The sequence below is a fragment of the Dermacentor silvarum genome, chromosome 3 (genome assembly GCF_013339745.2).
Source record: "Dermacentor silvarum isolate Dsil-2018 chromosome 3, BIME_Dsil_1.4, whole genome shotgun sequence".
NCBI lineage: Eukaryota > Metazoa > Arthropoda > Arachnida > Ixodida > Ixodidae > Dermacentor > Dermacentor silvarum.
In genome coordinates this window covers 10,681,020-10,697,341 of record NC_051156.1, presented here as the reverse complement: position 1 = coordinate 10,697,341, position 16,322 = coordinate 10,681,020, and the positions used below count along the sequence as shown (strand labels likewise).

At 50.7% G+C, this 16,322-nt stretch overlaps 1 protein-coding gene across 1 annotated transcript in view; it reads right to left on the bottom strand.

The window, feature by feature from the left end:
* Positions 1-16,322, bottom strand: part of LOC119445317 (venom metalloproteinase antarease-like TpachMP_B) — a 141,005-nt gene that overhangs the window by 112,109 nt on the left and 12,574 nt on the right. The window contains exon 3 of the mRNA XM_037709631.2: positions 9,278-9,327. Within this exon, the coding sequence (XP_037565559.2) occupies positions 9,278-9,327 (50 nt within the window). The remainder of the gene's footprint in view (positions 1-9,277; positions 9,328-16,322) is intronic.

Sequence of the window (16,322 nt, the reverse complement as noted above, 5' to 3'; positions counted from 1 at the left end):
CAATCACCAAATTTAGACCTTACAAATGTGGCCGTCCATTTGACATCGTGACTGATCACCACGCCCTGTGCTGGTTGTCGTCATTAAAAGACCCATCTCGTCGCGTAGCTCGTTGGGCGCTTCGTCTACAGGACTAGGACATCCGTGCTGTCTACCGGTCGCGCCGTAAGCATTCGGATGCCGACGCTCTTTCGCACTCACCACTGTCCTATGAGTATGTTGCTGCGTCTGTCTCCAGCTACGATTCTTCGTGTCTTACGTACGCCGACATGCCAGCTGAGCAACGCCGGGATCCGTGGATAGCCTCTCTTCTAGAGTATTTACCTCAGCCATCACCACGCACCATCGACCGCTCGCTTTGGCGCACTGCTCGCCACTTTGCCATCCGGGATGTGCTCCTGTACCACCGCAACCAGCTAGTTATTCCTCGCCATCTACGTTCCGACATCTGTGCCTCTTTTCATGTGGATCTGCAGTGCACCCATGCCGGTGTACTAAAAACGTATGCACGCCTCCAGCTTCGACACTACTGGCACGGAACGTACCACTTCGTTCGGCAGTACGTCCACTATACTCGCGGACAACTTTCTGTGGCAATGAAGGGAAAGCTACGGAGGCAAAGCGCGCACAAGTGAGAGCGCTTCTGAAAAGAGTCCCTCGTTTAAATAGAGGTTTGTTTAGGCTGGGGAAGAGAAAACAGAAACACCGTATTAGCAACAGGTAAATAAGACAGAACACACAACTGAGTGTAAAAGTTTGCTTATTTTGCGGCTTTTCCCTTCCGCGTCCGAGCGAACACGAAAGTGTCGCACGTGGAAGCTTCGTCGATTCAGCGTCTGTTCTGAGCAACCAAAAGCACTGTCAAACGCTGCCGGACTAGTTGGCGCGGTAACACATGTGCAGGAGCCACGCGCCCGTAGCTTTCCTTTCATTGCCACAGAAAGTTGTCCGCGAGTATAGTGCTACAAGTGCCAACGCCGCAAGAGCCCACGCCACAAGATAACAGGGCCGCTCCAACCATCGCCTTGTCCCTCCCTATCTTTCGACCAAATCGGCATTGATTTGTGCGGCTCTCTACCGTACACCCCAGATGGCAACTGATGTGTCATCGTCGCTGTGGATCACCTCACGCTCTACGCCAAAACTTCAGCGCTTCCGGTGGCCACAGCACGTGAAGTCGGCTCGTTCAACCTTCGCAACCTTGTTCGTCGACATGGTGCGCCTGGCGAGCTGCTGAGTCACCGTGGTCGTTCACTCCTCTCCGAAGGGGGAGGCGCTGCGGTCGCCGAGGTCTGTGGACATGATTCTATTGGCTCCGTCATCTTCACATAATTCCGCAGCGATTTCTATGCAATTTTGCCGAAGTTCTTGCACCAAGAGTTTCGTGAAGTACAAGGAAACTGTGGATATCTGAATTGGAGGTAGGGCACCATTTCTGACGAATTTACGAGAACTTTTCTACCGCGTCCCTGCCGCTGCCGAACTGAGCCTAGGCGTGCACGTCAGACGCTGGGCTCAGCCGACCCGCTCGCCGCGCGCCGGCTGGAACGCGACAGCTCGGCGGGACGCCACCCGCCCTTCGCGCTGGGCGCGACACGGAGAGAATGGCGACTTCTAGCGAAGAAATGGATAGCTCCGCGGAGGATTTACTATCAACGCCAACTACTTCAGCAATAAGTAATGGACAAGAGGGCAAGACGGGCTGGAAAGTGGTGACCAGCCGGAAAACGAAGAAGAGGAAGGCGCCGAAACAACTGCGCAACAGCAAGCACAACATGCAAGCGGCGGGCAGGTGAGCTCTTCTCGCATGCCTCCTAACATTATGAACCGGGTGATTAGAGCCTCATGCATCCACCCCTACCGCAAGACAACATCCATATAGTGCTTTGCCCAAAGGGCGGCTTGAACATACAAAAGATCGGACCTACCTCAGTGAGTAAAGCCCTCATTGCAGCAGTAGAACTTAATCCAGAGCAAACCACGGAGTTAATTAAAGGGAAACTGAGACTTCCACCCAAATGTAGCAATTTGCTACAATGGAAACCCAACCGGGTTCCTCGAAAGAAAGCCTCGCAGTTGAAGAAAAATTCGTCCTGGTCCGGGACTCGAACTCGGGACCACCGCCTTTCCGGGGCAGCCGCTCTACCATCTGAGCTAACCTGGCGGCTAGCAGATGGCAGGGCGAAGTCGAATTTGTCGACAACTCGAAGCAAAGGCAAGTGTTTTATGTAATAGTTCAGCGGAAATCCGCTAGGTGGAGATAAGTAATTAAAGGGAAACTGAGACTTCCACCCAAATGTAGCAATTTGCTACAATGGAAATCCAACCGGGTTCCTCGAAAGAAAGCCTCGCAGTTGAAGAAAAATTCGTCCTGGTCCGGGACGCGTACCCGGGACCACCGCCTTTCCGGGGCAGCCGCTCTACCATCTGAGCTAACCAGGCGGCTAGCAGATGGCAGGGTGAAGTCGAATTTGTCGACAGCTCGAAGCAAAGGCAAGTGTTTGATGTAATAGTTCAGCGGAAATCCGCTAGGTGGAGATGAGTAGTTAAAGGGAAACTGAGACTTGCACCAAAATGTAGCAATTTGCTACAATGGAAACCCAACCGGGTTCCTCGAAAGAAAGCCTCGCAGTTGAAGAAAAATTCGTCCTGGTCCAGGACTCGAACCCGGGACCACCGCCTTTCCGGGGCCCGGACCAGGACGAATTTTTCTTCAACTGAGAGGCTTTCTTTAGAGGAACCCGGTTGGGTTTCCATTGTAGCAAATTGCTACACTTGGGTGGAAGTCTCAGTTTCCCTTTAATTACTCATCTCCACCTAGCGGATTTCCGCTGAACTATTACATCAAACCACGGAGTACATTATATGTTTCATTATTACGCAGAATATCATGGTGACGAGCACGCCATTTCGAGAAAATGCAGATAAGTATGCATATTTAAGGGCTATCTGAATAGCCGGAAAAGTGTACGCAGGCAGCGCTTACGAAACTGCCCCAAGCGACACCTGCAAGAGGGTAATCAGATACATCGACACTGCCTACGATCACAGGACGATTGAAAGAAACATCTTGAATGACCGCAACCCCTTGGCACTAGCGGCGAAAAGAATCAAGAACTCAGGATCAGTGATCATTGTGTTTGATGGACTTCGCGTCCCAAACTTCGTAAGATGTGGACCAATACTGGTACCCTGCTACTTATATCGTAAACAAGTGGACATATGCCACGTATGCGGCAAACTCGGACATCGTGCGGACGTTTGCCTCGAGCCGGGCTCCACCGAATGCAGGGGCTGTAGACTTCCTAACCCCACCTCATCCCATGTGTGCTATCCTAAATGCAAGCTGTGTGGGGGCTTGCACGCGACAGCGGACAAGGTGTGTAAGAACCGCTATCTCATTCCATACGTAGTACGCACACAAAGACAACGAGCGCGACTGGAGCAACAAGAGAAGGCAAAGCTAGCCGAAGAAGAAAAGCAACACGCGGAACGAGGCCGATTTACGTCGAACACGCCGGGACGCAGCCGCTCACGCTCTCGATCGAGGAGCCGCACACCTGCGAGGACAAGCAGGAGTCGTTAAAGGTCACAGGTGCGCTTCGGTGGAAAGAACGGAGGCGACTTCACGTGGGCAGACAAAGTCAGAGGCGCTACAACGACCACGCCAAAGGAAAGTGAGTCCCGCAACCCAGATAAAGAGCGGATAGCTATGTTAGAACAGGAACTAAGATAGATAAAAGCCGCGTATACTAATCTAACACTCGAATTAACTGAAATACGTAAAGCGAGCAGCAGTAGGCCAACGCACAGTCTCGAACCACCAACCGACATCGAAACTCCCCAGCCAGTTGAGATTGCGAGACACGGAGAACAACGCGAAGAATGCCCGCCTCCTAAGAAGCGAGCTGTAACGCAACCGCGAATGGCCGTGCGATCACACGTTAAGGACGCCATGGACGCCATGAGCGAGAATATGAGGCTAATGCACAAGAGGGTGCGAATGAACGAGAAAATGGACATATTTAGCACGTGAGTTCAGAAAATGGAAATGTATCTAAACAACACGGTAGTACCGTCCATGGAGAGGATGAGTTCACAACACATCGGCGCGCAAGGCCCACACCATGATGGTTTCACTGCAAGTGAAGGCGGCTACAACACCCACTTGGCAATGACAAATAATACACGAAATCTCCGCATCTGGCAATGAAACTGCAGGTGGATCGCCCCCAAAAAGGCGGTCCTCCTGCAGATGGTCAAATCAGATACCGAGGAGCCACGCGTCATCTTGCTACAAGAAACACTCATAACTGAACTGGCCCTTACGGGATATAAGGCCGAAGCCCACAGAAACGAGCAAGGCATGAGGCGTCGCTATTCTGATTGGAAAGGAGATCCCGTACATTCGGCATGAAATCCGCAACACAGCCTGCTATCTAGAACACCTCACGATCGAGATCATACCAAACGACCACGTAGGGAACAAGCAAAGCATTTTTCTCACTAATCTGTACAGCAGCCATAAGGACACGAGGCAAGGGTTCAGAAGCATACTGGGCAAGATCGCGCGCATCGCCAAAGATTGTCCGATGATTGTAGGTGGGGATTTTAACGCCCCACACCAGGCATGGGGCTACGCGTATCCCTCTAGCAAGGGAGATCGTCTTCACACGACAGCCTCCGATCTCGACTTCACGCTGATCACAGACCCGGAAACCCCAACTAGCTGTGGCACTTCCACATGTCGAGACACCACACCGGACCTCACTTTCGTCCGGGGCGTAGAGAAATGTGCCTGGTACAACTCGGGCATAGACTTTGGCAGTGACCACTATATTCTCCGAATTGATGCAGAGCTCCCGGAAAAGAAGCAAAGGGGGTACAAAATAATTGATTGGGACAAATTTCGTGCAATACGGACGCAGCCATCCAACTTGGCAGGCGCAAACACGAAGCACACGATAACGAGCTGGACCGAACAGCTGAAAGCAGACATCGTAGCCTCGGAACGAACAGAAGTACTGCAGATTGGGCAAGTTGGTGCGAACGAACGAATGATTACAAACGTTAAGGTAGAGAGAACGGACAGTCGGCTAGCGAATCTACTCGAAGCCAAACAATCCATACTAGCCAGGTGGAAGGGTCAACGTTTCAACAGAGGGCTACGAAGAAAACTCGCCGAACTCAACAAGACCATTGAAGAATACTGCGTGGTTCTCTCCCTACAACGATGAGACGAAGTATGTAACTCCCTCAACGGGCAAATACGCAGAGGGAGTGGGTGGAGGCTCATAAAACATCTCCTCGACGAAAACGGAACAAAGTCCAAAACTATGCAACGAATCAGGCTAAGCAAATTAGTACACCACGCGGAGCAAAGCAGTACTGCCGAAGCACTTATAGAAGACCTTGCCAAACGGTACTTACCGCTTAAATCGGGGCAATCTAGTAGCTTACAAAGGAAGAACTATAACGGTGTCCCAGATTTGGAGCTAGATGCGGACTTCACAGAAAGCGAAGTACGCTTCGCAATTCACAACCTCAACAGTAACTCTGCAGCAGGCCCCGATGGTATCACAAATCCGGCTCTCCGAAATTTAGACGACACTTCGGTCACGTTCTTAAGGAAACAAATCAACGAATCCTGGAAAACCGGCCATCTACCTGCAGAGTGGAAGCCTGCCAACACGGTCCTCATCCCAAAACCGGGCAAGCCACTGGGGCTACCAAACCTGAGGCCCATCTCACTAATGTCCTACCTTGGAAAACTAGCCGAACACGTTATCCTGAACTGACTATCGGAATACGTAGTGGAAAAGGAGTACTTCCCCTACAATATGATCGGCTATAGGCCGGGTCTCTCAACGCAAGACGCTATGCTAAGAATCAATAAAAGTCAGCTGGATTGCCCCATTTGAGACACCAAGGCGCTACTAGGACTTGACGTGGAGCAAGCTTTTGACAACATCCAACATCAAGCCATTCTCAAACCCCATATCTGAATACAACCTCGGAACACGCTTCTACCGCTACGTCAAAACGTTCCTGGAGGATCGAACGGCCACTCTCCGGATAGGCGAGCACTTCTCGGATATCATTGAACTGGGCGATAAGGGAACACTGCAAGGCTTGGTACTTTCGCCATTCTTATTTAACTTGGCGATGACAAAGCTCTCTTGCGCACTGGGGGAAATTGCCGATGTGGAGCACACCATATACGCAGACGATGTCACCATCTGTAGCACAGGTGCCAGTGATGCGGAATTAGAATCCCGCATGCAAGAAGCCATCTCGGTTACTGAAGCCCATCTCACCCCAATGAAACTTCGCTGCTCTTCCAGAAAATCCGAGCTGCTCATCTACCATCCCCCAAGACCAGGGTGCCCGTCCAACGACCGGCGCAGACACCACGCTCCATGCATAGAGTTACACGACAGGTACGCAAATCTCATACATACGGTTGACAAAATACGAATCCTATGACTAATCGTCTAAAGTAACGGCTCCAACTGGGTGATGCTGGACAGCATCAAGATCAAAATTGCGAAAGCGATCCGAATTTTTTGGCGCATCATGACGAGTTACAGAGGAATAACGCAACACTACAGTCTGGCGAGGTGCAAATTTCCGCCAGCACACCCGAAACTGAACAAGAGACAGGCGGTCGCATGGCGACAGCTGCAGACAAGAACGTTTATAAACCCGGTGATCTTTAATCTCTGTTACCCAGAGTTTTATTCGTCCAACCAATGCAAGTTTTGTGATGCCAGGGCAACCCTGGAACACATGTTATGGGAGTGCCAACAAGGGAGAGGGGGGGGGGTTCCAGACGGGGACGCAGCCTCGAGCCGAACGCGCTGGGAGACTACGCTGCTCAGCTCCGCCCTCGAAGACCAACTCTGGGCCGTCCAGCGGGCCGAGGAAGCCGCCACAGCTCAAGGGCTCGTGGCCGACACCTAGGCAGGGGTATTTTCCCAAATCCCCGAATAACTCGCCGGAGTAAATAAAGTTATCGTTCGTTCGTTCGTTCATCATGAATGTGAACAGGGGACTGAGCGAGGACAATGCCATTAGAACGGTCTACACTTTTGTACTCGGTCACACCACATACGTGACTGCGATGCTCAACTGGAAAAAGAACACCCGAAAAAGCTCGAAGTAAACATACGACGAGTTTTCAAGACAGCGTTGGGGCTCCCCGATAATGCCTCCACTGATCTACTCTTACAGCTAGGAGTGCACAATATCCTTGCCGAAATCATCGAGGCTCAGCACACGGCACAGATCGCACGCCTATCAAGCACCAAAGCGGGCAGAGAGATTCTCGTCAAGCTCAGCCTGAACACCATAGCGAAAAGGGACAACGTCTTGGAGTTACCTAAAGTCATGCGAAAACCAATTAAAGTGCTCCCCTTCCCGAGAAACCTACACCCGATCCACAATCAAGGAAGAAGGCTCGCCCGCGCCAGAGCCCTCACGGCAGACGCAGCAAGGTTTCCCGACCAGACAGTTTTCGTGGATGCTGCGTACGTACCGGGAGAGCACGCCTACTCGGTAGCATGTAATCGATGAACACGGGCGAATGCGCAATTCACTCACGCTTTACAGTTAGAAGCCAGAGGTAGCTGAACAAGCAGCGATAGCACTAGCTCTCAAAGACTCGAGCTTCACAACTGTTTACAGCGACTCTAGAGCAGCCACTCGAGCTTTCGTAAAGAGGGTGATAGACAAGACGGCGCTACAAATCTTAGGCAGAAGTAACATCACCGATCACTCCATCGTATGGTTCCCGGCACACATGGGCAGCTTAGGGGGCGGCCTGTGGAATCTCAACGAGATGGCACACGAGCGGCGCGAGGACTCATCGACCGCGTCCTTCCGGTTTCCCCCGCTAACCCACATATCGAGTACAGGGATCAAATATTCACTTGCAACGAGCTCACTAAGCACTTTTATCCAAGCAGACGAGAGCTCCCCCTCCCGGATAAGAAATTAACGCGCAGCCAGTAAGTCACGCTACGCTTGCTCCTAACGAACTCATACCCCAACCCCTAGCGCATGAAGCACATCGGCCCAGACTACGACGGACAACATACGTGTGGGCATTGCAGTGAACTTGTTGACTTGAACCATATGCTGTGCGGTTGTGCATCGAGTGACGCTTACGCCAAAAAGAAGGAACATTGGGACAAAGTGCTAAAAAGTGCTTCACTACACGACCAACTTCGGGCTGTCCAGAAGGCCCGCGAGGCGGCGGAAAGCTTCGGGCTCTCTGTGCCGACGTGGGAGGTGCCCTCCACACCTGGCGCCTAGCCGAGTGTCCTTCAGGACCCCTTCTTTGGGAAATAAAGTTTACCACCACCAGCTCCTTTCCGAAGCTGTAGCAGCCCTCCTCCGCGAATGCAACATTGTTCTCTCTCCCTTCTTTTTTCTTTATGGTCGCGAACCTTCCTCGTTTATGGACACGATTGTTTTGTCACGCCCCGACGCTTCAGAATCTACGACTCTATCCGAAGCCGCCACTTATGCCGAAGAGTGTCGTCAGATCGCAAGCTCCCTTACCGCACAAGACCACACCAGCCAGAAACATAGACGTGACGCAAGCTTGTCTTTTCTGTCATATTCACCTGGAACGCTGGTCTGGCTCCGCGTTCCGTTCTCTACTCCCGGCATTTGCTCTAGCAAGGTTGCACAATGCTCTGAGCAAGGTTCTTCTTAGAAATGCTAAAAGCATTTCGCGCACGTCGGCGGTTTGATGTTCGAGGGTTGACCCGTTTTTTTTCAAATATATGTCAGTTGCCAGTCCAGCGTTGTGGTGTCTCTTCTGTCCTTCGTGCTTGCGTCTCAATTTTTTTCGCTGGTTTTTCCAAGTCTCTATTACAGCTTGACGCAAGTATGAGAACTATTATACTGAAGCAGCAGGGAAGCTTGTGCTTGTTGGTGAACGTTCACATTTGGCGAAACAGAGCTAAGCAGACGAGAGCTACGAAACGTACACACAGCACTTGGGTGTGCAAATACCATAGTATTTGAGGTACGAGATCACTTTTCCAATGTCTGTCGCGGTCACCCGCGTGATCTCCGATATCTGTCTTTCTGGGCACTCATACAAGTTCCAATGTTCAGAAAAAAACTCAAGCTCGGGTTTATTTAGGAGTTAAAACAGTATTACCTTAACCGGCAGAGATTTTCGCTACAGTATGCGTAACATTGAAATGCACCTATGTAATCAAGGGTAATACAAAAGTAAATTAAAGGAGTAATAAAACCATACCCATTACTTTCGAGCTTGTGCCTCCAGGAATCAGATCAACAATGTCCAGCCTGAAAAATAAAATATATTGGTATTTGTGAAAAAAGAAATCGACTGCTCAAATTGTATTTTTGTTACTACGTATTTAAGGGTGTGTGACCGTATTTTCTTGCTCTAACATGTTCAAGATAACTCAGTGCGATTCATATTTTCAAAGTATAACCATGCCCGTAAAATGAGTTCAGTAAATTTGAGTCTAGCCTTCACGTCATGCTTGACCCTGGTTAACAAATGCCATCCCCATTCTTCTCTCCAGAGGGATTTCATTTTCAGCCGCGTTACGTGTCGCGCCTTATCGCTCATCGCTATGAAGTAGGAATTCAAACAAGCTACGTTAACACTTTCATTCAGTCCTTTCTACCCAGATCATCGCAGCAATGGGAACAGCGTCCTCGTGACCTCACCGCCTTCCTTAATAACACTGTTGGTCAAGGACGCAGCTACCATTGCGTAATGAGGAATTCTGGGTATGTTATATTGCTTACCTATATTTGTCTAAAATGCTACTCCCCTACGCAATGCCCTTGGGCCTGGATTCTAACATAAATAAATAAAAATAAATAAACATACTGTGCGGGTATGCTTAAACACTCTATAACTTCAAAGTTTTTGGAAGATGACTTAGCTTTCTATACTTTTATTAAATGCTACAAGTATCGCATTGTCCGTGTGTAGTGATAGGGAAGAAGCAACTGCAATATTAGGAAAAATCAATAAGAAACTGAGCAAATGTATGAAGCGACGCGTTGCCGAATACAATAGACTGGTGTTGTTTGGTAGATGGGAAATGTTATCAGTTATGACAGCGCGTAAATTACGGCGGTACCTCAGCTGTGAATTTCACGGGCATGTACGGTCGTCGTTAAGGTTCGCCTTGGCTCACACATGTATGCATTCTTTCTGTTTAGCTGAAATCCGGGCTCGCTCGTCTTCTCTGGGTTTCTTCGGCGTCTGGGATTTATTGGCTTGTAATGTTGAGCTGCTGGCTCGCACCCGGTTGGCTTTCCGAGAACGCCGGCATAGCCTGCTTTGGGAAGCCGGTGGCGAAACACGGCTCAGTGAAAAGCGTCGCGGCAGGGGTTTCTACCGCACTGGTTCTGGCGTGCACCATAAATCGCACAGCACACCCGTAGCAGCATATGGAGGTGGAAGGTTTTGGGGGAGTGTTTGGGTCGGAGGCGAGGCGGCTTGCGTGGCTTGGGTGGTACGAGTGGCGCCCACCACTGGTGTTAGTTATGGGCCCCGGACACATGATCCCGGGGCTAGGAATGCGAATGTGCGCTGCTAAGCAGGTAGTGGGGTCTGAGAATTGAGAGACAAGACCTCTTAAGTGCCTCATCAGAGTGTCCTCGAGAGCTTTGCTCAGCCGCTTTCATTGATTTTGTGCGCTCGCTTTCTTTGTTGACTATATACTCGAAGTGTAACCTCTAGTGTCTGTTCGCAAATAAATTCAGAATTATTCACGTTCACGATCTTGAGTCCCATAATATCGAAGCACGAGAAGAGGGAAGCGGCTCAAAGCGAGCCGACAATGACAAAAACTAGCACAGCAAGACAGAACTCGGTGTTGGAGCAAAGAAACTTATTGGCGCAGCCCGACAGCACAACTGTTCCTCGGTAATCCTTCGGCGGATGGCAGCGGCAGAAGCAGACTGTATCCGATCAGAACTCGCGAACGTTAACAGAACTGCAACGACGCGAACCTGTATAACCTCAATGGAATTGGAATTTTGGAAGATTCAATTGCCAGTTGACCAGCGTAGAGCACGGAACCTTAAAATGCGAGGAAAAGTATAGATGATATACCACCTGACAGTCGTCTGGAATCCCGCGAGAAGGTCCTAGCTAGTTTTTCCAAAATGCTCAGCAGGCTTGCAACGCCGATACCATCGGACCCAGGGGTTCCGATGTAGCTGAAGGGAACTGAGGGCGTCTTTCGGTCAAACGGAGTGCTTGGGAGTATCAAAAGTCACCTGGTGCTACCGCTAATCGCAGGCTGGATTCGGCAAACTTTTTTGAAGTTGCCAGACAGCTACGATAAGCTAACGGAGACCATTTTGTCCGAGCTGAGGCTGTCACCGGGCGATTATCTCAGACAGATGCGGTCTGCAACACTGATGCGAGACAACATTTGGCAGCATTTTGCATCGAAGTTTGAGAGCTATTGTGTCTTCTATATGGAGGTGCGCGACGTAAAGACTTTCGATGGGGTTTAAGAATTAAACAAACCTTGACCCAGGAATTGTAGAAACACGTTAGGCATGGTGAGGGTAACGGGTGGTCAACGCCACACAAGGTTGCTAAGTTCCTTGAAGCATATGAAGATATCGAGTCTAAAAGGTCTTGGCGGAGGCAGGTGGCAGCGGGAAATAATCGGCGCGCTGGAAACAGGACCAATGACACGACCGTTGTAGCACCTTTGTCGCCGTAGGAGAACAAAGGAGCCGGTCTACAGAAAATGCAAGCCGTATGCTTTGTGTGCAACGAAGGGCACTACGCGCGAAACTCTAGCCAGAAAGTGTTTACACAGGTGAAAACCATGAACCTGGTTGTCACAGACCACAGTTCGGAAGTGGTGTCCGGGTGCCAATAGGTGATGTCTCTTGTTCAATAGGTGATGTCTCTTGGCATCGAGTTTGGGCACGCTGTGGCGGCACATAAACCAAAATTAAGAGAGAACGCTAACGCACTCCACAGCGGGTACGCTGTGGAGCACGTTAACTTAGTAGCGGCCTTGTTTCTGTTAAGGCAATTGCTGATATGGGTGTAGAGATTACGGTGCTCAGAGAAAGCGTCGTGTCCGAAAGCGCCAGACATGTGATGGGAAATGTCATGCTGGTAGCAGCTTCAAGCACAAAAGTCGTGTCGGCGTTGGAGCGCTCGGCGCTAAGTCTGGATGTGGGCGGGAGTGTTCACATAGCAAGGGAAGTACCTGTAATGCGCGTTTTAACTGAACTAGCGACGGACAACGCTGATATTCTGCGCTCGGCGAAGGCATGGTAAATGCTTAAAGAAGCATGCACCGGTATTGAAAGCGTATGATTAATTGAGACTGGTTTTGACCCCCATCGTATACATCAGGAAAGAAGCCGAACTTCGGCGACCCTGCTACGAGCGCGAACATCGACCAAGCTGCCAAAGTTGGCTTAGGGGTGCATGGTGTGGGGAGCTTTGACTGTGGTAGGACAGAGCAAAATCGGGCCTTTCGGGAGCCGCACTAAGCAGATTCGAGTATAGTCGATGCATGGAAACAGAGTGAGGGAGGCAGGCAGCCATGGAATATTTGTTCACGATGGGCTGCTTTTTAGAAAAAAAGTCAAGGCTTGCGCAGCACAGGCAGTACAGTCACAGCCTATGCTGGGGAAGCAGCTCCATAGGAGCTTAATTTTCCGCACCAAGCACTACAGGGTCTTCACGGTGAAGTCTGCTATCGTCGTTCAACGAAAACGATTGGAACTGTCCGCCCAGCGTCGACGGTGAGCTGTGGCTTGTGCCTCAACACGCCGGACTCTGCACAGCGGTCTGCTGAGGCCGACGTTGCCGGGTTGCAGCCGCGCGCATAGCCATACGATTCGCTTCTTCAGCAGAGGTTTGTACCTTGCCAGGAGGCGCCATAACGTGTACCGCAGAGTAAACAAAGGCATCCAGACCACGTGGCGCAAATGTCACATCCCTTGACCCGTGGCACGATGCGATGCTGTTGATGATGATAACGATGAAAAACGGGGTGGTCATAATAGTCAACTAGCCTGCTTGAGTTTACCAGGTCCAGCTACGTGCAGCATGCAACTGCTATATGCAACTCCCACATGTCGGGACTCCTTGTGGAATATAGCGCAACTGCAATGCAATGTTCGCACATATCCGCAATAGGTGGCACGCATGTCACCTCGCGTGACAAATTGCACGATACGATACTAATGACGATGATGATGGTTTGATGACATTCTCTTTGAAACGGGAAGGTGATAGTCACCTAGCTTGCTTGATTTAATCAGGTGTGCTATACTTGCACATGTTTTCCAGTATTGCATTTTTGTATACATCTGCTAATCTTCTTTTTCTTCCTGAAACCTCCTCTACCTACTTTATACAACTACCTATGCAAGTGCTATGTAGCGTGCTACCTGGTGTATTAATAATGGTACATACCGTCACCTATGAGCCATCCACTGTGGCACGTACACGCTTGGGGGTTGGAAGAAGAAGAGAACGGTTTTCATTTGGTCTGGTTCCGGTAAAGACGTCGACTCCTGACTATCTCTGTTATTTCGCCCACGACATTACTGGTGGCGTTGCGGGGTAAATGCACCTTCGTACCCAAGTTTCCGCCGTCACTCCTAGCACCTTACAGACAGCCACAGCTCCCACAGCAAGAAGCAGCCGCCGCCTGCAAGGACAGAATTCGTTCCCTTGTCACCGAGACTGGAAATAACAATGTCGACGACCACTACAAACGAAGCGAGCCAAACCCACGATGACCAGTATTCTATCCAGCATGTTTTTCATGCGCCACAGACACCTAGACCGTTCCACGGAGACACTTTTGAAGATGTTGAAGACTGGCTGGACCACTTCGATCGGGTTGCCAGCATTAACGAGTGAGATGATGTTCGCAAGCTGCGGCGAGTTTACTTCGCGCTAGAAGACTCTGCGAAGACGTGGTACGAGGACCATGAGGGTTCCTTGCGACATGGCAAGAGTTTATCCGACAGCTCCGCGATGCGTACCGCAACGCCGAAAAAAGGAGAGGGCGGAACAAGCCATCTCTTCTAGGAACCAGCGGCCCAACGAGAGAGTCTCGATGTTTGTCGAGGACGTGCATCGTCTTTTCAGACGCGCAGACCCTGCAATGTCTGAGGAAAAGAAGGTGCGACATTTAATTCGTGGAGTCAAGGAACAGCTTTTCGCGGTACTCGTACGCAATCCACCAACAACTGTGGCCGAGTTAGTGAGTGAGGCAACCACGATGGAGCGTACTCTCCAGCAGAGGTCGTCACAGTATGAACACCACGACATCACAGCTACTGCATGCTCTCTTGGATCGAACAGTGAGAAGCAGGTCCTCGCAGACTTCATACGAAGCGTTGTGCGTGACTAACTACGACAACTCCTAGTGGCACCAGTGGGACCCCAACCACGTATGACAGCACTTGCGGACCTCATCCGGAGTGAAATCAGGCGGTGCAACCACTCGCACAACCAAGACCTCAGGTCCCTGTGCTGACATATGCGGCGGCATTGAGGGTTCCTGCACAACAATCTACAGATCCCATCATGCGTACAGTGGACTAGGCTACACATCTGTTCCCGGGCACCTCTTCGCATCCGCTAACCGCCTCAGGGTACCCGAGCGTACCTACGTATCGACCACCTACTCAAGACAGACCGCTACTAAGGCAAGTGTATGGCACTCTTCGGATAACCGTCCGCTGTGCTACCACTGTGGCGAAGCGGGTCACGAGTACCGCGATTGCCAGTATCGCCAGCTAGGTCTCCACGGCTTCCACCTCGGCGCGCGGTGCAACGTTACTGTGAGCGTCCCCGCGATATTGAAGCGTATCTTTCGGGCTAGCGAATTCCTTCGACTGTTCAGCGCCGCCAATCGCGATCACCATCCCCTCGCCGGTCCGTGTCACCTAGCTTGCCCTCGTCGTCTTACGCTCCCCTAAGGAACCGCTCACCGAGTCCCCACAGGGGAAACTGGGAACCGCGACTTCTGGGGGTGAAATCGCTTTTCAACGAACATTCCAAGAGCCTCCCTCGACGCAATGACCCGACGAAGATCGTTCCGGCTTTTATTTATTTTCCGACAGTACTAAGATTATTTCTGCCGACACCGCCGTTGTTGTTGATAATCATGCTGTCACTGCCCTCGTCGGCACCGGTGCCGATTATTCAGTTATGAGCTGCGCACTGGCAACTAAAATGAGGAAAATCACCACGCCATGGCAAGGGCCCCATTTAAGCACGGCAGGTGGCCCTCTGGTGATGCCAACTAGAATGTGCACGGCACTTAATTCAAATCCGTGCGTCGACATTCACGGGGTCTGTTCTCGTATTACCTGTGTGCTCCCACCCGATAATTCTTGGAGTGGACTTCCTTTGTGAATACGGCGCAATCATTGACGTGCGTGAGTTGCTGGTGTCGTTCGAGGGCTCTTTTCCTTGTGAAGCTGACATCATCCAATTACCGAAGACCGCGCTACGTGTGTCCGATGAATCCGTGACTCTGCCCCCTCGCAGCAGCCTCTTTGTCGGTGTGGAATGTGAGCAGGACGTTCCCCACGCTGCAATTGCGCAGGCAAATTTTTCTTTCCTTCTTGCACGGCAAATATGCGTTGCCCGAGGAGTTATTCAGCTTCAAAACTGACTGGCTCACCTCTAGGTCAGGAACTTCAGTGATGAATATCGGCATCTTACAAGACGCACCGCCATTGCATACTTTGCGAAAATTGCCGACGTCAACCGTGCGCCAGTTTTAGCTGCTTTTTCGCCGTGCGACCATTCTGCCAAGGCGTTCGCGAGCACTCTCGATGTGAACCCTATCCTACCATCAGCACAGCGACAAAGTCTTCTGGGTGTACTCGATTCTTTTCGAGGCTGTTTCGCTACAACGACGAAGGCTAACCAGACGCCGCTTGCCCAGCATCGTATCACTACTGAACCAACCGAAAGGCCCGTTCGAGAAAATGCCTATAAGGTATTGCAGAAGAAACAAGACGCTATACGCCACCAAGTTCAGCAGATGCTTAAAGATGACGTCATCCAGCCATCGACCCGTCTCTGGGCTTCGCCAGTTGTGTTAGTAAAGAAAAAAGATGGTACCTTGCGGTTTTGCGTGGATAATCGAAAATTAAATAAGATCTTGAAGAAAGACGTTTATCTCCTGTCCCGAATAGATGACTCCTTGGATCGTATACGCAACGCTCGCTACTTTTCATCGATGGATTTACGCAGTCGCTACTGGCAAATCGCAGTTTTAACACGAAAGTGTTTTATGCCG